This window comes from Salvelinus namaycush, chromosome 23 (genome assembly GCF_016432855.1).
Source record: "Salvelinus namaycush isolate Seneca chromosome 23, SaNama_1.0, whole genome shotgun sequence".
In the NCBI taxonomy this organism is placed as follows: domain Eukaryota; kingdom Metazoa; phylum Chordata; class Actinopteri; order Salmoniformes; family Salmonidae; genus Salvelinus; species Salvelinus namaycush.
Genome location: NC_052329.1, coordinates 9,593,192 through 9,617,379, shown reverse-complemented (window position 1 = coordinate 9,617,379; position 24,188 = coordinate 9,593,192). Strand labels below are relative to the sequence as shown.

Sequence of the window (24,188 nt, the reverse complement as noted above, 5' to 3'; positions counted from 1 at the left end):
AAATATAAATCACCCTTATTAAACTTTAAAAAACATTGTCTATTTTCTGGCAATTGTGCCATTACTATGTGCCAGATGTTAAGACTACAACCTGTTATAAATGGCCTATTTGTGAGATTGACATGTCATGGGGTGGCAGGGTAGCCTAGTGGTAAGAGTGTTGGACTAGTAACCGAAAGGTTGTAAGTTCAAATCCCCGAGCTGACAAGGTACAAATCTGTCATTCTGCCCCTGAACAGGCTGTCATTGAAATATGAATTTGTTCTTAACTGATTTGCCTAGTTAAATAAAGATAAAATAAAATTTAATTAGACATTGGATAGGCCTACTGACTAAAATCTGGGTTTATGATTGTAATTCCATTTTGCCATAGTTTTCTTAGCTAGATGCAGGTGACCTATAGCCCCTACATCTAAATTGAGATTGAGATAGCAAGATGTAAGATGAACGATCAACATGAACAGCGAGGCGATTTCGAGGAAGGAAGTGCTTCGGTTGCCCAGTAGCCTGCTGGAATAGGCCACTGAGGATAGGGTCGTAATTTAATTCACTGAATCAAATATTAAAATATGGATATGAACTGAATAGGCCTATGCTTGTCAACAACAGCCAGTGTTTTTTAAATTATTTGAACCTGTATCCTAATCTGACTGATTTACCTTCAATCTAATGCATTCTAACAATAGCTGATCGGCAATTGCGATAGAATTGGTGACCATGATCACAATTGATAAATTCCAATTTCATTAGCTAAACATGGCCATTAACAATTGCATAATAACACATATCCAGGTAGGCTACACAAGTGGCACAAATTGATTTGCAATGACTCAGTGATATCGTCATTTTAACATATTTATTGTATAAATGGTAGGCTACAGTAGCCTACATCGGGCTCCAGAGTGTCGCAGCAGTCAAAGGCACTGCATCTCAGTGCTAGAGGCATCACTACAGACCCTGGTTCGATTCCAGGCTATATCACAACTGGGTGTGATTGTGAGTCCCATATGGCAGAGCACAATTGGCCCAGCGTCTTCCGGGTTAGGGCTTGGCTGGGGTAGGCCGTCATTGTAAATATTTTTTTCTTAACTTCTTATGGCTGGGGGCAGTATTGAGTAGCTTGGATGAATAAGGTGCCCAGAGGTGCCCAGAGTAAACTGCCTGCTCCTCAGTCCCAGTTGCTAATATATGCATATTATTAGTATATTTGGATAGAAAACACTCTGAAGTTTCTAAAACTGTTTGAATGATGTCTGTGAGTATAACAGAACTCATATGGCAGGCAAAAACCTGAGAAAAAATCCAACCAGGAAGTGGGAAATCTGAGGTTGGTCGATTTTCAACTCAGCCCCTATTGAAGATACAGTGGGATTTTGGTCATGTTGCACTTCCTAAGGCTTCCACTAGATGTCAACCGTCTTTAGAAACTTGTTTGGGGCTTCTACTGTAAAGGGGGGGTGAATGAGAGGGGATTGAGTCAGAGGTCTGGCAGAGTGCCAGGAGCTGGTCACACGCATTCACATGAGAGGTAGCTCCCATTCCATTTGCTTTTTCTGAAGACAAAAGAATTCTCCGGTTGGAACATTATTGAAGATTTATGTTAAAAACATCCTAAAGATTGATTCTATACATCGTTTGACATGTTTCTACGGACTGTAACGGAACTTTTTGACATTTCGTCTGCAACTAGTGAACGCGCTTTGTGAGTTTTGATTTGTTTACCAAACGCGCTAACACAAGTAGCTGTTTGGACATAAATTATGAACATTATCGAACAAATCAAACATTTATTGTGGAACTGGGATTCCTGGGAGTGCATTCTGATGAAGATCATCAAAGGTAAGTGAATATTTATAATGTTATTTCTGACTTCTGTTGACTGCACAATATGGCGGATATCTTTTTGTCTTGATTGGGCTCTGAGCGCCGACCTCAGATTATTGCATGGTTTGCATTTTCCGTAAAGCTTTTTTGAAATCTGACACAGAGGTTGCATTAAGGAGAAGTGGATGTAAAATTCCATGTGTAACACTTGTATCTTTGATCAACGTTTATTATGAGTATTTCTGGAAATTGATGTGGCTCTCTGCAAAATCACCGGATGTTTTTGTAACTACTGAACATAACGCGCCAATGTATACTGAGATTTTTTGATAAAAATATGAACTTTACCGAACAAAACATACATGTATTGTGTAACATGAAGTCCTATGAGTGTCATCTGATGAAGATCATCAAAGGTTAGTGATTAATTTTATCTCTATTTCTGCTTTTTGTGACTCCTGTCTTTGGCTGGAAAAATGGCTGTGTTTTTCTGTGATTTGGCGGTGACCTAACATAATTGTTTGGGGTGCTTTCGCTGTAAAGCCTTTTTGAAATCGGACACTGTGGTGGGATTAACAACAAGTTTACCTTTAAAATGGTATAAGATACTTGTATGTTTGAGGAATTTTAATTATAAGATTTCTGTTGTTTGATTTTGGCGCCCTGCACTTTCACTGGCTGTTGTCATATCGATCCAGTTAACGGGATCGCAGCCATAAGAATTAACTGACTTGTCTAGTTAAATCATTTCTCTGGGATATGTGGGACGCTAACGTCCCACTTGGTCAAAAGCCAGTAAAAATGCAGAGCGCCAAATTCAAATAAATTACTATAAAATCCAACTTTCATAAAATCACACATGAAAGACACCAAATTAAAGCTACACTTGTTGTGAATCCAGCCAACATGTCTGATTTCGAAAAGGATTTACGGCGAAAGCACACCAAATTATTATGTTAGGTCAGTACATAGCCACAGAAAAACACAGCCATTTTTCCAGCCAAAGTGAGGAGTAACAAAAAGAAGAAATAGAGGTAAAATGAATCACTAACCTTTGATGATCTTCATCAGATGACACTCATAGGACTTCATGTTACACAATATTGCTCGGGTAAAGTTCACAATTATATCCAAAAATCTGAGTTTAGGTGGGACGCTACTGTCTCACTTGGCCAAAAGCCAGAAAAAATGCAGAGCGTCATATTCAAATAAATTACTATAAAAATCAAACTTTCATTAAATCACACATGAAAGATACCAAATTAAAGCTACACTGGTTGTGAATCCAGCCAACATGTCAGAATTCAAATAGGCTTTTCGGCGAAAGCAAACGATGCTATTATTTGAGTTTGTACCATTGTAAACAAAGAGAGATAAGCATATTTCAACCCTGCAGGCGCGACCCAAAACGCAGAAATAAAAATATAATTCATGCCTTACCTTTGACGAGCTTCTGTTGTTGGCACTCCAATATGTCCCATAAACATCACAAATGGTCCTTTTGTTCGATTAATTCAGTCGATATATATCCAAAATGTCAATTTATTTGGCGCGTTTGATCCAGAAAAACACCGGTTCCAACTCGTGAAACATGACTACAAAATATCTCAAAAGTTTCCTGTAAACTTTGCCAAAACATTTCAAACTACTTTTGTAATACAACTTTAGGTCTTTTTTAATGTAAATAATTGATAAAATTGAAGACGGGATGATCTGTGTTCAATACATGATTAAAACAATCTGTAGCATGCTTTCTGGTCACGCGCCTCTATCTAACAGTTCACAACAAGTGACCCTGATTCAAAATGGCCGTACTTCTTCATTACACAAAGGAAAAACCCTCAACTAATTTCTAAAGACTGTTGACATCGAGTGGAAGCGGTAGGAACTGCAAGAAGGTCAATTAGAAATCTGTATTCCCAATGAAAATCCATTGAAAGAGAGTGACCTAAAAAAAATAAAAGACATCTGAACGGTTTGTCCTCTGGGTTTCGCCTGATAAATAAGTTCTGTTATACTCACAGACATGATTCAAACAGTTTTAGAAACTTCAGAGTGTTTTCTATCCAAATCTACTAACGGTATGCATATCTTATCTTCTGGGGATGAGTAGCTGGCTGTTGAATTTGGGTATGCTTTTCATCCAAACGTGAAAATGCTGCCCCCTATCCTAGAGAAGATAAAGGTTAAATAACATTTATTTGAATTTAATTTAAAATAAATAGGCTACTTGATGGCCAACATATGCAAATGTGTCATTCTCCACATTTAATGTCAGTTTCATTGTGGACTTTTAACCATAACAGAAGCATGCAAGTGAGTTCCATAACTCCCATTTCAAATTTCCACTCTCGCAGCATGCGAGTCATGAGCATGCGTAAAACCCTTCGAATTAAATGGTTTTACATTAGCAACTTCGAGATTAGAATGCAGTTTAAACCACCTCCGAGCGAATTTATCTAATGCCTAAAGTCGTTTTTCTGTGCTTTGTCACCGTTATTTTTTGATGCGCATCAGTTCTAGCGCGTTAAGGGGTGCTATTTCGACTTTGGAAAAATGTGTTCCCAAATTAAACTGCCTCGTACTCAATTCTTGCTCGTACAATATGCATATTATTATTACTATTGGATAGAAAACACTCTCTAGTTTCTAAAACCGTTTGAATTATTTCTCTGAGTGAAACAGAACTCATTCTGCAGCACTTTTCCTGTCAGGGAGTGAGATTTCAGAAATCGAGGTCCCTGTTCTGAGATCAGTTTATAAGTCCCCATGCAAGCTATGGGGCTACATGCACTGCATACGTCTTCCTCTAGATGTCAGTAAGCGGGGAGAATTTGAATGGAGTGGATTGCGCAATCTGGGACCCTATATAAGACCCTGGAGCGGAAGGACCGTCCTTTTCAACAGTGCGCTTGACGCATGAAGACATCACAATGGCGTCCTGCAAACGCTTTCGTTTTAGTAGTTCTATATCTCCGGTCATGTTTTTATTCGTTATAGGTGTTAAAGACATCATAAGGTAGTTAATTTAAACCGACTTATAGCAGTTTATAGCAGTTTATTGCGATTTTATGGGATTTCTTTGCCATGCGCTTTCACGAGTTGGACACCACTCCAGTTGGCGGCTAACATTAGCGGCTATTTCGACCGGACAAGAGGACATCTTTCAACCCAAAGACGATTGTTCTGGAGAAAGTACACCTTGCCCAAGATTCTGATGGAAGCTCAGCTAATAGTAAGCAGTCTTTATGCTGTTAATTCATACCTATGTTGACAAATGTCAGATAATAATTCCGCCATGAATTATGGTGCGGTCTCGCTTTAGCGCACGCTGTATGCTTGAAGTAACGTTAATTTTAAAAATGTAATTCAGCGATTGCATTAAGAACTAATTTGTCTTTCAATTGCTGTCCAACCTGTATTTTTTAGTCAAGTTTTGGAATAGTTACTGATTAGATTAGGTGCCTCTTCAAAGATTTCTCCTGCCATTTTCTGGGCAGCTTTGCTACTTTTCTCATTGTATAACCACGATTTGTGCCGCTAAATATGCACATTTTCGAACAAACTCTATATGCATTGTGTAATATGATGTTATAGGACTGTCATCTGAAGAATTCTGAGAAGGTTAGTGAAAAAATTAATATCTTTTGGTGGTTTATACGTTATCGCTCTTTTTGCCTTGAATCAATGCTGGGGTGATGTTTGCACATGTGCTAAGCTAATATAACGCTATATTGTGTTTTCGCTGTAAAACACTTAGAAAATCTGAAATATTGTCTGGATTCACAAGATCTGTGTCTTTCAATTGCTGTACGCTGTGTATTTTTAAGAAATGTTTTATGATGAGTAATTAGGTAATACACGTTGCTCTCTGTAGTTATTCTAGTCGAGTTGTGATGGTGGCTGCAATGGTAAACTATGATTTATACCTGAAATATGCACATTTTTTCTAACAAAACATATGCTATACAATAAATATGTTATCAGACTGTCATCTGATGAATTTGTTTCTTGGTTAGTGGCTATTTATATCTTTATTTGGTCGAATTTGTGATAGCTACTGATGGAGTAAAAAACTGGTGGAGTAAAAAAAATGGTGTCTTTTGCTAACGTGGTTAGCTAATAGATTTACATATTGTGTCTTCCCTGTAAAACATTTTAAAAATCAGAAATGATGTCTGGATTCACAAGATGTGTATCTTTCATCTGGTGTCTTGGACTTGTGATTTAATGATATTTAGATGCTAGTATTTACTTGTGACGCTATGCTAGGCTATGCTTGTCAGCTTTTTTACTGGTGGGGGTGCTCCCGGATCCGGGTTTGGGAGGAACTAGAAGTTAATATGTTTTATGAAAAAAAGGGTTGGAAATAGGTGTCTCCATAATGACAATTTAAATAGCCTAACTACAACTGGTAAAAAGTTGTCACGACCTGCGCGTGTGCTGGTCTGTCTCCTCTCACTCACAACGAGACTCCGCTGCAGCGCTCAGTCTCAATACACACCTCTCCAGCCCTTCTCACCACTCAGAAATAGGCTGCCTCGCTGCCTGGTAGTCAGCAGCAACTGGCAGCCGTTGAGTTAAATTTGAAGAAGAAGCCCAAAAACCCACGACCAATACATTTTCACCCGCAATATCGTTTAGAAAATTCCCCTAATTTTGGGGAAATGGCAAACATGGCAACCCTGATTGTGTTTGGAGTTGGTCTCACGGAGGACCGATTTGAAAGGACTTTGATGTTGTAGTTACAGCTCTGAAGCTCTAGAGGGAAGCATTGGACAGTGCATTAGCAATGGATTGGCATTAGGTCATGGTCAATTTTTTTAAATTTTTTAATTTCACCTTTATTTAACCAGGTAGGCCAGTTCAGAACAAGTTCTCATTTACAACTGCAAACTGGCCAAGATAAAGCAAAACAGTGCGACACAAACAACACTGAGTTATACATTGAATTAACAAACATACAGTCAATGACACAATATAAAAGTATATATACAGTGTGTGTAAATGAAGTAAGATTTGGGAGGTAAGGCAATAAATAGGCCAGAGGGGCGAAATATTTACAATTTAGCATTAACACTGGAGTGATAGGTGTGCAGAAGATGAATGTGCAAGTAGAGATACTGGGGTGCAAAGGAGCATGAGGTAGTTGGGTGGGCTGTTTACAGATGGGCTATGTACAGGTGCAATGATATGTAAGCTGCTCTGACAGCTGGTGCTTAAAGCTAGTGAGGGAGATATGAGTCTCCAGCTTCAGTGATTTTTGCAATTTGTTCCAGTCATTAGCAGCAGAGAACTGGAAGGAGAGGCGGCCAAAGGAGGAGTTGGCTTTGGGGGTGACCAGTGAAATATACCTGCTGGAGCGCGTGCTACGGGTGGGTGCTGCTATGGTGACCAGTGACTTGAGATAAGGCGAGGCTTTACCCAGCAAAGACTTATAGATGACCTGGAGCCAGTGGGTTTGGCGACGAATATAAAGCGAGGGCCAGCCGACGAGAGCATACAGGTCGCAGTGGCAGGTAGTATATGGGGCTTTGGTGACAAAACAGATGGCACTGTGATAGACTGCATCCAATTTGCTGAGTAGAGTGTTGGATGCTATTTTGTAAATGACATCGGCGAAGTCAAGCATCGGTAGGATAGTCAGTTTTACGAGGGTATGTTTGGCAGCATGAGTGAAGGAGGCTTTGTTGCGAAATACGGAGCTTATTCTAGATTTAACTTTTGATTGGAGATGCTTAATGTGAGTCTGGAATGAGAGTTTACACTCTAACCAGACACCTAGGTATTTGTAGTTGTCCACATATTATAAGTCAGAACCGTCCAGAGTAGTGATGCTAGACGGGCGGGCAGGTGTGGGCAGCGATCGGTTGAAGAGCATGCATTTAGTTTTACTTGCATTAAAGAGCAGTTGGAGGCCACGGAAGGAGAGTTGTATGGCATTGAAGCTCGTCTGGAGGTTTGTTAACAGTGTCCAAACAAGGTCCAGAAGTATACAGAATGGTGTCGTCTGCATAGAGTTGGATCAGAGAATCACCAGCAGCAAGAGCGACATCATTGATGTATACAGAGAAAAGAGTCGGCCTGAGAATTGAACCCTGTGGCACCCCCATAGACACTGACAGAGGTTCGGACAACAGGCCCTCCGATTTGACACACTGAACTCTGTCTGAGAAGTATTTGGAGAACCAGGCGAGGCAGTCATGTGAGAAACCAATGCTGTTGAGTCTGCCGCATAAGAATGCGGTGATTGACCGAGTCGAAAGCCTTGGCCAGGTCGATTAATACAGCTGCACAGTACTGTCTTTTATTGATGGCGGTTATGATATCGTTTAGGACCTTGAGCGTGGCTAAGGTGCACCCATGACCAGCTCGGAAACCAGATTGCATAGCGGCGAAGGTACGGTGGGTTTCGAAATGGTCGGTGATCTGTTTGTTAACTTTGCTTTTGAAGACCTTGGAAAGGCAGGGTAGGATAGATATAGGTCTGTAACAGTTTGGTCTAGAGTGTCTCCCCCTTTGAAGAGCGGGATGACCGCGGCAGCTTTCCAATCTTTGGGGATCTCAGATGATACGAAAGAGAGGTTAAACAGGTTAGTAATAGGGGTTGTGACAATTGCGGCTAATCATTTTAGAGAGGGTCCAGATTGTTTAGCCCAGCTGATTTGTAGGGGTCCATATTTTGCAGCTCTTTCAGAACATCAGCTATCTGGATTTGGGTAAAGGAGAAATGGGGGAGGCTTGGGCAAGTTGTTGTGGGGGGTGAAGAGATGTTGAAAGGGGTAGGGGTAGCCAGGTGGAAAGCATGGCCAGCCGTAGAAAAATGCTTATTGAAAATCTTGATTATCGTATTTCTCGATTTACCGGTGGTGACAGTGTTTCCTAGCCTCAGTGCAGTGGGCAGCTGGGAGGAGGTGTTCTTATTCTCCATGGACTTTACAGTGTACCAGAACCTTTTGGAGTTTGTGCTACAGGATGCAAATTTCTGTTTGAAAAATATAGCCTTTGCTTTCCTAACTGCCTGTGTATATTGGTTCCTAACTTCTCTGAAAAGTTGCATATCGCGGGGGCTATTCAATGCTAATGCAGTACGCCACAGGATGTTTTTGTGCTGGTGAAGGGCAGCCAGGTCAAGAGTGAACCAAGGGCCTTAACTGTTCTTAGTTCTACATTTTTTGAATAGGGTATTGTTATTTAAGATGGTGAGCAAAACACTTTTAAAGAATAACCAGGCATCCTCTACTGACGGAATGAGGTCAATATCCTTCCAGGATACCCGGGCCAGGTCGATTAGAAAAGCCTGCTCGCTGAAGTGTTTTAGGGAGCGTTTGACAGTGATGAGGGGTGGTCGTTTGACCGAGGACCCATTATGGACGCAGGCAATGAGGCAGTGATCGCTAAGATCCTGGTTGAAGACAGCAGAGGTGTATTTAGAGGGCAGGATGGTCAGGATGATATCTATGAGGGTGCCCGTGTTTACGGATTTAGGGTTGTACCTGGTAGGTTCCATGATAATTTCTGTGAGATTGAGGGCATCTAGCTTAGATTGTAGGACGGACGGGGTGTTAAGCATATCCCAATTTAGGTCGCCTAACAGTACAAATTCTGAAGATAAATTGAGGGGGGGGGGGTGATTAATTCACATATGGTGTCCAGGGCACAGCTGGGGGCTGAGGAGGGTCTATAACAAGCAGCAACAGTGAGAGACTTCTTTCTGGAAAGGTGGATTTTAAAGTAGGAGCTCGAACTGTTTGGGTACAGACCTGTATAGCATGACAGAACTCTGCACGCTGTCTCTGCAGTAGATTACAACTCCACCCCCTTTGGCAGTTCTATCTTGGCAGAAAATGTTGTAGTTGGGGATGGAAATTTCAGAATTTTTGGTGACCTTCTTATGCCAGGATTCAGACACGGCTAGGACATCAGGGTTGGCGGAGTGTGCTAAAGCAGTGAAAATAACAAACTTAGGGAGTAGGCTTCTGATGTTAACATGCATGAAACCAAGGCTTTTACGGTTACAGAAGTCAACAAATGATAGTGCCTGGGGAATAGGAGTGGAACTGGGGGCTACAGGGCCTGGGTTAAGCTCTACATCACCAGAGGAACAGAGGAGGAGTAGGATAAGGGTACGGCTAAAGACTATAAGAACTGGTATTCTAGTGTGTTGGGGACAGAGAATAAAAGGAGCAGATTTCTGGGCGTGGTAGAATCGATTCAAGGCATAATGTACAGACAAGGTTATGGTAGAATGTGAGTACAGTGGAGGTAAACCTATGCGTTGGGTGACGATGAGAGGTTTAGTCTCTGGAGGCATCAGTTAACCTAGGTGAGGTCTCCGCATGTGTGTGGGGTGGGACGAAAGAGCTATCTAAGGCATTATCCAGCAAATCTGAATTGTGAGTTTATTTTAAATTCATTTTAGAGTTTGACTTGATGTAGTGCTGATTTAAATCCAGGTATAATGGTATATAATATATTACAATGGTTATAATGGGATTATAAATGGGCCAACATTCACACACAATAATTACAAGTATAACACCTTTTAAAACCAAAACGTTTTTATTTTTCTTCTGATACAAAAGTATTTTATTTTTTATAAACTTTTTTTGTGGTTTTTGATGTATTTTTACAAAGATAAATTAGCATTTCTTATAATACATTTAAAAAACATCACAACACCTGTTTCTCTTGACAAAAAAGTACTTCATGGAGTCGGGTTGGCAGTACCCACAGGTCTTAGGTACTAACAGGTTATTAAAATCACACTTCAAAAGGGCACTTCCCAAACCACACCTATTCCTCATAGTGTATAGTGTAGTCACTATATGGGGAATGATAGGGTTGCATTTGAGACCTATTAACCAAAGGACTTGTTTGTCAGACTGGCAACACAGTAGAGATGTCGAGAGACAGGCTGCAGTAACAGAGTCGAGAGACAGGCTATCTCGGCTGTGTGTGTTGTATTTGACTGTCTCTCTGCTGTGTGTGTGTGTGTTGTATTTGACTGTTTCTCTGCTGTGTGTGTGTGTGTGTGTGTGTGTGTGTGTGTGTGTGTGTGTGTGTGTGTGTGTGTGTGTGTGTGTGTGTGTGTGTGTGTGTGTGTTGTATTTGACTGTTTCTCTGCTGTGTGTGTGTGTGTGTGTTGTATTTGACTGTTTCTCTGCTGTGTGTGTGTGTGTGTGTGTGTGTGTGTGTGTGTTGTATTTGACTGTCTCTCTGCTGTGTGTGTGTTGTATTTGACTGTCTCTCAGCTGTGTGTGTGTTGTATTTGACTGTCTCTCTGCTGTGTGTGTGTGTGTATTTGACTGTCTCTCTGCTGTGTGTGTGTGTGTGTGTGTATTGTATTTGACTGTTTCTCTGCTGTGTGTGTGTGTGTATGTGTGTGTGTTGTATTTGACTGTTTCTCTGCTGTGTGTGTGTGTGTGTGTGTGTGTGTGTGTGTGTGTGTGTGTGTGTGTGTGTATTGTATTTGACTATTTCTCTGCTGTGTGTGTTGTGATGGTTGCAGCTTAATGCAATAATAACTCAGCTGATGCAGCAGATTTGATGGGAGTGGATTGCATAAGGGGCAACTCTACAGACTGTATGAGTGTGACTCTCTTTCTCTCTCCCTGTGTGTGTTTCACTGTTGGTGTATTATAGCATTTGCATAATGTGTTTTGGGGGTTGATTGTCTAACATCATTCATAATAACCCTTAATTCACTTCCATAACCAGTAAAAAGAAATACAGAAAGAACCTTATACCAGTTCATTACTGACCGCCATTCCTAAGGGTTCCATGAGTGACTGAAGAAGGTCAAGGGTTAAAGTTCAGAGTTCATAGTTGAGTGTCTGTTTCCTCATTAAGACTGCGTGTAGGTCGGTGGAGATCAGCTGTGCTGCTTGCTGAGCACTGAGGTAAAGGACATAGGCCTACGTTTCCCAGGTGCCTTAGCTGCAGCACCATAGAGTCAATTCACTACAAATCCCAGGTGCCTTTGCAGTGGCATAGCTTCATAGCCTCCAGAGTGTGGCTGGCTGGGCAGCCCAGCCTCCCGTTCCTCATAAGGCATGTTAACCAAGCTACATCAGCTAGTCATAGTGCATTTCAGTGTGGCTGTAGTTTAGATCTGTACATCATCTGGACCATGACTTTCCAGTGTAAATTCAACCTTTAAAACAACTCTCTAAAGTCAGAAGGTTCTATAGATCAGCCCAGAGCCTGCTGTAGGCTGCAGGGTCAGTCTCTTCTCTGGCAGTGGGTTAGTCTGCTAGTAGGGAGAGAACCACAGACAACGTGGGCAAAGGAGACCACTGTCTGCTTAGTGGGGCTATTTATCTGTCTGTCCTTCTCTCTTTCGCTCTCTACATCAGGTAGTAGCACTAGCAGTGGGTTTGGGGGCAGGTTTGCTTTAAAAAGCCACCCGGTTCCTATCTTCCCCTCTCTCTATTTCTCTCCCTCTCTACTCACACCACCGTCTCATTGCCCTTGCCAGGTTTTATCCAGCTGTCCCCCGGTGCCCGCTTGACCCTCCCTGCCCGGCCGTCCCTCCACAGGCGGGCAGAGCAGCGTTGCCAGGTGTGAAGGGTCTTGGCCGACCAGATCCACATGCCCGACGTGATGCCCACCAGCAGAGACATAAAGATCCTCAGCATCTCTGCTGCCACATATGAGTCCCTGGCACTGGCCCTGAAGTCCCCCCAGTGGGACAGCTGGTAGAGGTAGCAGCCTATCACGGTGGACGCAGGTACCATGTACAGCACAGAGAACACCCCGATCTTCACCATCAGACGCTCCAGCTTGTCCGTCTTGGCCCCGTCCTTCTGCAGGTTGGAGCGGATCTTGAACAGGGCCACCAAGCCGGCGCAGATAAACAGAGTGCCAATGAGGAGGTATGCAGCGAGCGGGGCGACCACGAAGCCCGTCACTGCCTCCTGCTGTAGGTTACCCACGTAGCACAGCCCCGTGAGGTCATCAGCATCTACTAGTCGCATGATGAGGATGACGATGGTCTTGATGGCGGGGATGGCCCAGGCTGCTATATGGAAGTAGGAGCTGTGCATCTCGATGGCCTCGTGACCCCACTTTAACCCTGCAGCCAGGAACCAGGTCAGAGTCAGAATCACCCACCTGGGCGGAGGCAGAGAGACGGGTTAGAGAGCTGGGAGTCCACTGTTCTAACTGTTTCATTCAAATCTATTCCTTACAGTGTAATACTTTTGTCCAGAGTTTGTGTGTGTGTGTGTGTGTGTGTGTGTGTGTGTGTGTGTGTGTGTGTGTGTGTGTGTGTGTGTGTGTGTGTGTGTGTGTGTGTGTGTGTGCCCACCACAACGAGGAGGCCATGCCGAAGAAGTAGAGCAGGAGGAAGACGATGGCACAGCTGGTACTCTTTAACCCCTCCTGTACCAGAACAGGTACTGCTGCCTCCTCCAGGTCACAGGACACACGCTCCCGACCCAGAGTCAGGCGCACCTACAGGGAAAGACAGAGACACAGGGGTTAGACATGGACCAGGTCATCCAGGAGACCAGGGGTCATCAGGTCATCCAGGAGACCAGGGGTCATCAGGTCATCCAGGAGACCAGGGGTCATCCAGGAGACCAGGGGTCATCAGGTCATCCAGGAGACCAGGGGTCATCAGGTCATCCAGGGGTCATCAGGTCATCCAGGAGACCAGGGGTTATCAGGTCATCCAGCAGACCAGGGGTCATCAGGTCATCCAGGAGACCAGGGGTCATCAGGTCATCCAGGAGACCAGGGGTCATCAGGTCATCCAGGAGACCAGGGGTTATCAGGTCATCCAGGAGACCATGGCTGGGTCTACGTACTCTAGCATGTCTTCCTGTCCTTGTCTACTTTCCTCATTACCACTGGTAGCTGAAAGGACTGGACAGGTTTACAACAAACTGCTTCCACCGGTCATATTAGTGATCATGGAGAAGAGGAGGCTAATTTAAACTATTGAGAAACAGCCCAGTGCATTAAGCATTAGTTTAATAATTTAAGTCAGGGGAAGGCTACCCTGTTTTTTGTTCCAACTATGCACCCTGTGGGTACAGTATGCCTCCGGTCTTGTATATATTAGGTATTGATTGTTGTATATATATATATATATATATATATATATATATATATATATATATATTAGGGGTATGTGAGACAAGGGAGATGCACCTGCCCAAAGTTGTTTATTAGGAAATGGAACTGTACTAATTAGCTAATTTTATGAAACAAACAATTTTGTCTGTCATTGTTTGTTGCCACTACCATTGCGCCTAACCTTGCTGCAGCCCCCCACCCTTCCCCTCCAAAAGGACCACAATGGAAATACCCTTTTAAGCTTTATTGTGTTATCCTTGATGATTTTCTTAAATTGTATGTGGAGGCGTCACTGGCTGGAACACCCTTATGTATATGTTTTAAAAGTTTCAAAGTCAAATCAATCAGTTCAGTGGTTGAATTAGAACACACCTGGTCTTCCAGGGCAGTTAAATCAAAACATGAAGTGCCTGCAACACTCCAGTACCAGGGCGACCTACCCCTGCTCTAAGTCCTATGTCCTCACCAGGTAGGCCACGCTGTAGAGGTTGGAGCACATGGAGAGGAAGATGATGGGTCTCTCGGGGTAGGAGAAACGTGTTGAGTCCAGGAGGAAGGTGAGGACGGTCATGGTGGTAGAGAGGAAACACAACACTGCCCACACTGCCATCCACACGTCTGTAAACACCTTGGCCCCGCGCCGGTACAGCCCCGCGTCATACCCACACTGCAGTGCACAGCTGTGGCTCCGCCTCACCCAGGCATACTGGTCTGGCCCGGCCCCCAGGGCCTGGCACTCCTCCTCCTGGGGGGGCAGGGGTCGGACCGGTTGGTAGGGGGCCTCCTCATCCCCCGGACCCTCCATACACATGTGGTTGTGGTCGTTCTGAGGGGGGAACAGGCTGCAGTTGAGCAGCTCTGGCCAGACGAAGCCAAACTCTATTAGGACTGGCAGACACTTCCTCTTGACAGACAGACACATGCTGCCACACGGCCCGATGGGGATGGGAACCTTGTCTGTACACATAGGCACGTACACCGCACACAGGAAGAACTGGAAAGAGAGACAGAGAGGGGTGTTATCTTTGTATATTAACTCATTTCTAAAATAGTTTCTATGATGATTCTGTGTGCATTGCTCTGTCTGCTTTCCCTGTGTTGCATCATGGTCCTTAGTCTGCTTCCTATTCTAATTTCAGACAACTGGAAATGAAAGGACCTGTGTTTTAAGCTTAGTCAGGAAAACCAACCAAGTAGCAGAAAACATTGTGTTGAAACCTTTAGGGAATTTCAAAATAATTATTAAAGCTACTACAACAAATAAACAGGTGATTGAATGGTCGTACAGATAATTCCCTGGAGAGATGAATGTCTAAGGGCCACAGGGGTGACCCTGTGGCATGGGAAGCGCAGGGCAGCATTGTGGGTGAGAGACGATATCAGTGATGCTTCTCTCTGTTGGAGCTGTGCTACTGTTCTCTGATCACTAGCTGGACTGGAGAATGCTTGTTTTCCTCCCTCCGCAGCAGGTGACCTGATTGCTGCCACTGTTCACGGCCAAGTGTGTGTGTGGATACCTGAGAGATTCTTCCTATTAGAAAAGCAATGTGCAAGATCTAGTTTCCATTTCCTCGGGTGAATGTCTGAGAGTGTGAAAGAAAGAAAGAGCCTAATCTGAGGGATGTTTCTGTGCTCAGATCGGAAATGGCAACATTTCACATCCGTCACTCCAGAGAGCTCACATAACACGCTCACACACTGAACCACAAGAGACAGACAATCACAACACAAACTCATAATAACCTATAGCATCCAGACAACTACAATGCCACAATAATACCACAAAAGCTCTTAAATCAATTAGAATTGTACTAATGGACTGAATGTTTGTTAATATATCTCAATGGTCAGGATGAGGGATGTCCTTAGAGACAGAGTTGCCAGTGGGTTGCTGTGTCTACAGACTATGGAGTGGTAAACCACAGTAAATATCAACACCGCTGGATGTATTCATCCTGACATTTCCATCTAACCACACAAGTAACTACACTTAAAAAAGGGTTCCAAAAGGGTTCTGCGGCTGTCCCCATAGGAGAACCCTTTTTTGGTTCCAGGTAGAACTATTTTGGTTCTACCTGGAACCTAAAGGGGTTCTTCAAAGGGTTCTCCTATGGGGACAGCCGAAGAACCATTTTTGGTTCTAGATTGCACTTTTTTTTCTAAGAGTGTACTCATTGGTCATTTCAGTCAGGACAATAAAAACCTTATGAAAAAGACTAAATGGGAAGGATTTAATTTCCAGCTTCATGGTGGTTCAGGCAGACAAGCGGCCTTACAGAGAGTAGTACTGAGGGCAGTATTGTTGTTGCCATGTGGAGCTGGCCTGGTCCTCTCCTCAGATATGTATTATCTCATTGCCCCGTGCTGCTGAACCAAGACTGGCTGCCTCCCTGAGACTCTGTCATGTGCTCTCTTTCTTTCTTTCCACTATACACTGCCTGCTCAATCACACATCCCAGCCTGAGAACCAACAGTGTGTGTGTGTGTGTGTGTGTGTGTGTGGGTACCGGAAATCCACCAAAGTCCCCACAAGGATAGTAACACAAGGAAAATTCTCCCAGTGTGAGGACATTTCCCTGGTCCCCACGAGGACAATAGCTATTTTAGGCTTAGGGCTAGGTTTAGGGTAACAATTAGGGGTAAGGATTAGGGTTATGTTAAGGGAAATTTAGATTTTTAATGGAAATCAATGTGGTTCCCACAAGGATAGTAAAACATATGCAGGTAGCCCAGTGGTTAGAGCGTTGGACTAGGAACCGAAAGGTTCCTGGATTGAATCCCCAGGCTGACAAGGTAAAAATATGTCATTCTGCCCCTGAACAAGGCAGTTAACCCACTGTTCCCCGTATGCCGTCATTGTAAATAAGAATTTGTTCTTAACTGACTTGCCTAGTTTAAATAAAAGGTAAAATATGAAAATAAAAGTGTGTGTGTGTATGCGCGCCAACCTTCAACTGGCTGGAGCAGCCATACTGTATGAGTGGTGTGAAGGTGGTGAGTTGGAGCTCCGCGTCTGACTGCAGGACGTTGCCCACCAGGTTGGGCATCTTGGTGACGTTGTAGCCCAGGTCCTGGCACATGGCGATGCGTATCGGGTCGCACGTCATCTCCTCTGTCTCGTCGCCGAATGCACGCACCAGACCAATGGATCCTGGACCGCACAGCAGCGCGAGGGAGAGCGCTACCGCCGCAAGACTGTACACAGCCCGACTCATTGTTACGAGGGGGGAAAGGTCCAAAGTAATCCCGCTAAGAATCCAAGTTGATCAACTGATTGGGTTCTGGGCGTTGCCTGGTAGGCTAGTCCACCGGGTGCTGGGGAAAGATTAGTCCACTTCAGAGTGCGCGGTCAGCGGCTGTTTATATCCGCTACTGTCTCGCCAAGACGAAACTCTCCACTGGAAGCACAGTTGGTAGCCCCTCCGACCCGTCAAGCAAAGTTGGAAACAACGTATCCAACGGCACTAATAAAAGGAACTGTTGTATCCAGATTTTCCTTGCAATTAAAACTCCCGCCTCGCTTTGTAGTGTCTGTTTCGATAGTTCCTTATGTGGTTTCTCACGGACGAGACATCGGAGACATCCCGGAGCCCTGTCCGTTCCAGTTCCCGGTATAGTAACACTGTTAGGTCTGCGCTCTATACGCTGTGGTGACAGGTTGCTGGTCGGTCTCTGCGTGTTCTGCCTGCGCGCCTCCGTCCCACTCCGTAAAGAACAAATTCTCCGTCTGTCTCGCGAGGGACAGCCAACCAGCGGCCAGGAGAGGTCTCAGAAGCCAATCAGAAGGCGGAACAGTACTCAAAAGGGCGGGGTTTTATGATGAGGAACGTTGCCTGTGGCCCTCTTCTCATGTTAAGAATCAGAGAGCGGACTCAACAGTTCTTCTGACGAAATCCAGAACAGAACTAGTATTTATTTTGGCCTTGGGTCATATTTTTATTGGCCGTATTTTTAGAAATAAAAGGCAGTCTCGCTCCTGAAACGGGATAGTTGTATTGGTATTTTTACATCACTAATGGTCTTAAAAACAGGCTGCATCTCCACCACAGGCTCACATCTTCAGCTCTTCAACTAAAGTGTTCATGACATTCTAATGGATGTAGTCTACAGCAGTGGTTCCCAACATTTTTCGGTTACTGTACCACCAACGGAATTATGCTCTTCCTGGATTTCCCCTGATTTACCCCCTTATGTGCATTTTACCAGTAGGCCTATAGTCTCATGAGTCTTCTCAAGTACCCCCTGTGGATAGGCCAAGTACCCCTGGTTGGGAACCACTGGTCTGCAGTAACCACTGGTCTGTAGTAATGCTGCTGCGTTGGATACCTCTAGCCTATTGGACATCCACAGACTAAAGGCTGTATTTGGACTGGAATGCCTGGTCACTATCACTGTGTGTGTTTATGTTGGTGTGATGACCCCTGGGTGGGGACGCCCCTGATGCTGGTTGAGATATCGACGCATATAGGCATTCTATGCCCGACCAACCTAAACACAGGGGTGGTGGGGGTAGGTTATTGAACAGCTGCCTGTCTCCTACTTGTAGTGTATTCATATTTACAAGAGATAAAGAAAATAGAAGAACAGCATGATCAGCGGACTGCTTTTGTCTGTGCGTCCTAATTGAAAGGCCACTTGGTTTTCCCTAAAGTGATCCCGTTCAGGGGTATTTAACGTGACAACAGACTGGCTGCAATAAAACGACCTCCACCCGCTGCCATACGTGATGGATCCTCCCCGCCCTCCAGTGCGCTCGAGGTCAACTCTTGAGTAATTAGCGCGAAGGTGGAACAATGGCACACGCGCCGTGTAGCTGATGCTTATCAGAGTGGGGGAGAGTGCTGTGTGTGTGTCTGCAGCGGTGTAAAATACTTACATACAAATAAACTACTCCTTAAGTCGTTTTTGGGGGTATCTGTACTATAATTTACTTTTTTATTTTTTACAACTTTTACTTTCACTACATTCCTAAAGAAAATAATGTACTTTTTAACTCCATGGTCATCCTTATTGCCTCTGATCTGGCGGACTCACTAAACACAAATGCTTAATTTGTAAATTATGTTTTGGTGTGTGCCCCTGGCTATCTGTAAATAAAAAAGCAACAAAATGGTGCCGTCTGGTTTGCTTAATATATGGAATTTCAAACGATTTATACTTTTACTTTTGCTTTAAATACAGAAGTATATTTAGCAATTACATTTGACTTTTGATACTTAAGTATATTTAAAACAAATACTTTTAGACTTTTACTAAAGTAGTATTTTACTGGGTGACTTTCCCTTTTACTTGAGTAATTTTCTATTAAGGATTCTTTACTTTTACTCAAGTATGACAATTGGGTACTTTTTCCACAACTGTGTGTGTGTGTTAGTGATGGGCATTCCGTCTCTTTCCATTGAGCCGGCTCGTTTGGCTCAGGTTACCAAAAAGAGCTGGCTCTTTTGGCTCCCAAACGGCTCTTTAAAAAAAACATGTTTTATATTTTTTAGTTTGACTATGATTGGTGTTAAAACAATTCTAATTAAATTATTAAATAAAAAAATTAAATGGTGGCTGGTAGGAGAAGCTGGGGTGGTTGAGGAAAATAATGCACCATCTGATGCACTTATTGTTCCCGATTGATAACATAACATAAACTGTTAAAACACAAGACCCATGTTTCCTTAACAGTAAGAGGGTACACACTCTATGACTACGGAACTGCTGTATTTACCAGGACACAAACATATGCCACAATAAGGGGTTCTTCTTCTAACCTTTCAGTTAGTGAAAGGCAGTATACCCTGCAGACAGAAGTGTGTATCAGTCACCCGACAGCGTCTCATGGCTCATTGCCCAATCCCTCAGTCCTTGAAGTAGGCTATCAATAGGGATGTAAACTCCTTGGAATGACAAGTGTGTGTTGGAATGGCTGCTTAGAGAGACTGGGGGTCCGCAGATGATGGTTCCCCTCTGGTGCAGTTAGCTAGCTCACATTACATTGCTACAGCGTAATAAGGGGCTCTGAGGGGCTGTCAATAGTTTTCTCTCTCTACCCTCACCCTCTCCCATCCATCCCTCTTTCTACCCTCACCCTCTTCCTCTCTCTATCATGTTCTCTTTCCCATATGCCCCTCCCTCTCCATTTCATGTTCTCTTTCCCACACTGTACTCACCCTCTGTCCACCAAAATACAGTGTTTCATTGCAGAATTCTTAATACTCTCACAGCTTGTGTATGCTCTCTGATAACTGGTAGAATTATGTTGGAGACCTACAGTACAGCTTGTGGATGCTCTCTGATAACTGGTAGAATTATGTTGGAGACCTACAGTACAGCTTGTGGATGCTCTCTGATAACTGGTAGAATTATGTTGGAGACCTACAGTACAGCTTGTGGGTGCTCTCTGATAACTGGTAGAATTATGTTGGAGACCTACAGTACAGCTTGTGGATGCTCTCTGATAACTGGTAGAATTATGTTGGAGACCTACAGTACAGCTTGTGGATGCTCTCTGATAACTGGTAGAATTATGTTGGAGACCTACAGTACAGCTTGTGGATGCTCTCTGATAGCTGGTAGAATTATGTTGGAGACCTACAGTACAGCTTGTGGATGCTCTCTGATAACTGGTAGAATTATGTTGGAGACCTACAGTACAGCTTGTGGATGCTCTCTGATAGCTGGTAGAATTATGTTGGAGACCTACAGTACAGCTTGTGGATGCTCTCTGATAACTGGTAGAATTATGTTGGAGACCTACAGTACAGCTTGTGGGTGCTCTCTGATAACTGGTAGAATTATGTTGGAGACCTACAGTACAGCTTGTGGGTGCTCTCTGATAACTGGTAGAATTATGTTGGAGACCTACAGTACAGCTTGTGGATGCTCTCTGATAACTGGTAGAATTATGTTGGAGACCTACAGTACAGCTTGTGGGTGCTCTCTGATAACTGGTAGAATTATGTTGGAGACCTACAGTACAGCTTGTGGATGCTCTCTGATAACTGGTAGAATTATGTTGGAGACCTACAGTACAGCTTGTGGGTGCTCTCTGATAACTGGTAGAATTATGTTGGAGACCTACAGTACAGCTTGTGGATGCTCTCTGATAACTGGTAGAATTATGTTGGAGACCTACAGTACAGCTTGTGGGTGCTCTCTGATAACTGGTAGAATTATGTTGGAGACCTATAGTACAGCTTGTGGGTGCTCTCTGATAACTGGTAGAATTATGTTGGAGACCTACAGTACAGCTTGTGGATGCTCTCTGATAACTGGTAGAATTATGTTGGAGACCTACAGTACAGCTTGTGGATGCTCTCTGATAACTGGTAGAATTATGTTGGAGACCTACAGTACAGCTTGTGGGTGCTCTCTGATAACTGGTAGAATTATGTTGGAGACCTACAGTACAGCTTGTGGATGCTGGTGATTCTCTGATCCACCTCTATGCAGACGACACCATTCTGTATACATCTGGCCCTTCTTTGGACACTGTGCTAACAAACCTCCAAACGAGCTTCAATGCCATACAACACTCCTTCCGTGGCCTCCAACTGCTTTTAAATACTAGTAAAACTAAGTGCATGCTCTTCAACCGATTGCTGCCCGCACACTCCCGCCCGACTAGCATCACTACTCTGGACGGTTCTGACTTAGAATATGTGGACAACTACAAATACCTAGGTGTCTGGATGGACTGTAAAATCTCATTCCAGACTCAAATTATGCATCTCCAATCAAAAATTAAATCTAGAATCGGCTTCCTATTTCGCAACATAGCCTCCTTCACTCATGCTGCCAAACATAACCTCGTAAAACTGACTATCCTACCGATCCTTGACTTCGGCGATGTCATTTACAAAATAGCCTCCAACACTCTACTCAGCAAACTGGATGTAATCTATCACAGTGCCATATACTAGCCACCACTGCGACCTGTATGCTCTCGTTGGCTGGCCCTCACTACATATTCGTCGCCAAACCCACTGGCTCCAGGTCATCTATAAGTCTTTGCTAGGTAAAGCACCGCCTAATCTCAGCTCACTGGTCACCATAGCAACACCCACCCATAGCACGCGCTCCAGCAGGTATATTTCACTGGTCATCCCCAAAGCCAACACCTCCTTTGGCCACCTTTCCTTCCAGTTCTCTGCTGCCAATGACTGGAACGAATAGCAAAAATCACTGAAACTGGAGACTTATATCTCCCTCACTAACTTTAAGCATTAGCTGTCAGAGCAGCTTACCGATCACTGTACCTGTACACAGCCAATCTGTAAATAGCACACCCAACTACCTCATCCCCATATTGTTATTTATACACTTGCTCTTTTGCACCCCAGTATCTCTACTTGCACATCATCATCTGCACATCTATCACTCCAGTATTAATGCTAAATTGTAATTATTTTGTCTCTATGGCATATTTATTGTCTTACCTCCCTACTCTTCTACATTTGCACACACTGTATATAGATTTTTCGATTGTGTTATTGACTGTACGTTTGTTTATCCCATGTGTAACTCTGTGTTGTTTGTGTCGCACTGCTTTGCTATATCTTGGCCAGGTCACAGTTGTAAATGAGAACTTGTTCTCAACTGGCCTACCTGGTTAAATAAAGGTGAAATATATATTTTTTAAATCTACTTATTGTCATGTGGGGTCTACTAGGCCAGTCGACCGTATGCTGTTTATTCAGCATAATCATTACGGGCAAATTAAACACATGACAAAACAAGTTTACAAAATCACATCAGATGAAAAAAAGCCAATAGAGATTTAGTCAAAATATTATTTAATTTGGAGTTTATTCCTTCTCCCTGTGCCCCCCAACCCACCCCATTCTCAGCTCTCTCGCTCACTCTCTCTGTCACACACACGCACGCACGCACGCACGCACGCACGCACGCACGCACGCACGCACGCACGCACGCACGCACGCACGCACGCACGCACGCACACACACACACACACACACACACACACACACACACACACACACACACACACACACACACACACACACACACACACACACACACACATATGCATGCACACTAAGAGAGTGAGAGAGGGAGAGAGACTTCTCCTCCTGCTGACCTTCTGAAGGGACAGCTGGATCTCATCGTCTGACTGGGGCGTTTTTAATGTGTTGTAACTAAGTAACCCCATAATATGTGTCTCTGCAGGCCTGTTCACATGGTGATTTGTCCTCAGTGTGTGTGTGCATCAATGCATGTCTTTGTGTAGGGTATATCTAGTGTGTCCCCGGGCCATTCCTACTGTATGAAAAATATCTCTGTGGGAGAAAGGCAGTGTGTGTTTTTATGTCTGTGCGTTTCTGTATAATAATTGTCTGGATGACTGTCATCCTCTGTAGGTCACTGTAGGCCTACTGGTGTATAATGTGTGAGTTGAAGTGGCTTGCCTTCCAGTGATGTGTGGGTGTAACGTGTGAGTTGTATTGCCGTGTCTGTCTGTGTATTCCAGTGATGTGTGTGGGTGTGTGTATAATGTGGGGAAGTCTGTGTGGGCTATGCGGTTTATGATCCATCTCTCACTCCCTCTGAACGTGTGTCTGTGGTGTTTACATAACAATTCCCTGTGTGTGTCAGCAGCACATAACCGTTTGTGTGTATGTGTGTGTGTATATGTGTGTGTGTGTGCGCACATTCAGCTTGTACACTGGGAATGTGTCCAAGACATGGACTCTGCTCGACCGTGGCGACAACATCAGGCGAGAATGTGGGTCTCGTCAACCCCCTGTGTGTTTGGGGGGTGTACGGGGAGGATGGGGTGGTGGTGGTGGTGGGGGGGCTGAATAGTTTTTGGGTGATATCCTGTGGCCATAGAGGTAGGGGGCTGAGAGGGGGAGGTATGGATTGGGGAGTTGTACAGTGCTTGGCGTATGAGTGGTGTGTGTGGGGGGAGACACTAAAGGAGTCTACACAATCTACACAAACGGAGCCGACGGAGGTTCATTTGCGTTGCTCTCTACGTAGTTCTACGTACATTTGTGCAGATGAATGTTTCTAATGTGACGCAAACTGACCTCTGTCGGCTCTGTTTCCGAAGACTGTGTAGAGTCCTTAAAGTTAAAATGTTCTGTCAAATGCTGTGCTGAAAAGGTGAAGGGCTGGGGGCTCACAGTCAGCTGTGGTGAGAGAGAATCTAGTGTGTGAGAAAGAGAAAGGGTGTGTGTGAGAGAGAGAGACAGAGAAAGACGCAGAGAAACTGAGGGAGGGGAGAGAGAGTCAGAGGAAGACCCAGAGAAACAGAGGGAAGAAGAGAG

The 24,188-nt window shown here is 44.0% G+C and overlaps 1 protein-coding gene across 1 annotated transcript; it reads right to left on the bottom strand.

Moving 5' to 3' along the window:
- Positions 1-11,258: 11,258 nt before the first annotated feature.
- LOC120018062 (frizzled-4-like) lies at positions 11,259-17,570 on the bottom strand. Its single transcript, XM_038961025.1, has 4 exons — positions 16,857-17,570; positions 14,375-14,902; positions 13,136-13,281; positions 11,259-12,939 (listed from the first exon to the last, which is right to left on the bottom strand). Exons 1-4 carry the CDS (start codon positions 17,121-17,123, stop codon positions 12,276-12,278), a joined length of 1,605 nt encoding a protein of 534 aa, XP_038816953.1. The 5' UTR covers positions 17,124-17,570; the 3' UTR covers positions 11,259-12,275.
- Positions 17,571-24,188: the final 6,618 nt, after the last annotated feature.

Excerpts from the sequence above, each read along its gene's own strand:
- LOC120018062 (XM_038961025.1), bottom strand. The coding sequence starts at position 17,123 with ATGAGTCGGGCTGTGTACAGTCTTGCGGCGGTAGCGCTCTCCCTCGCG. Across the intron at positions 14,903-16,856 it reads GCTGCTCCAGCCAGTTGAAG|TTCTTCCTGTGTGCGGTGTA; the intron begins GTTGGCGCGCAT and ends CTCTCTTTCCAG. Across the intron at positions 12,940-13,135 it reads GGCATGGCCTCCTCGTTGTG|GTGGGTGATTCTGACTCTGA; the intron begins GTGGGCACACAC and ends GCCTCCGCCCAG.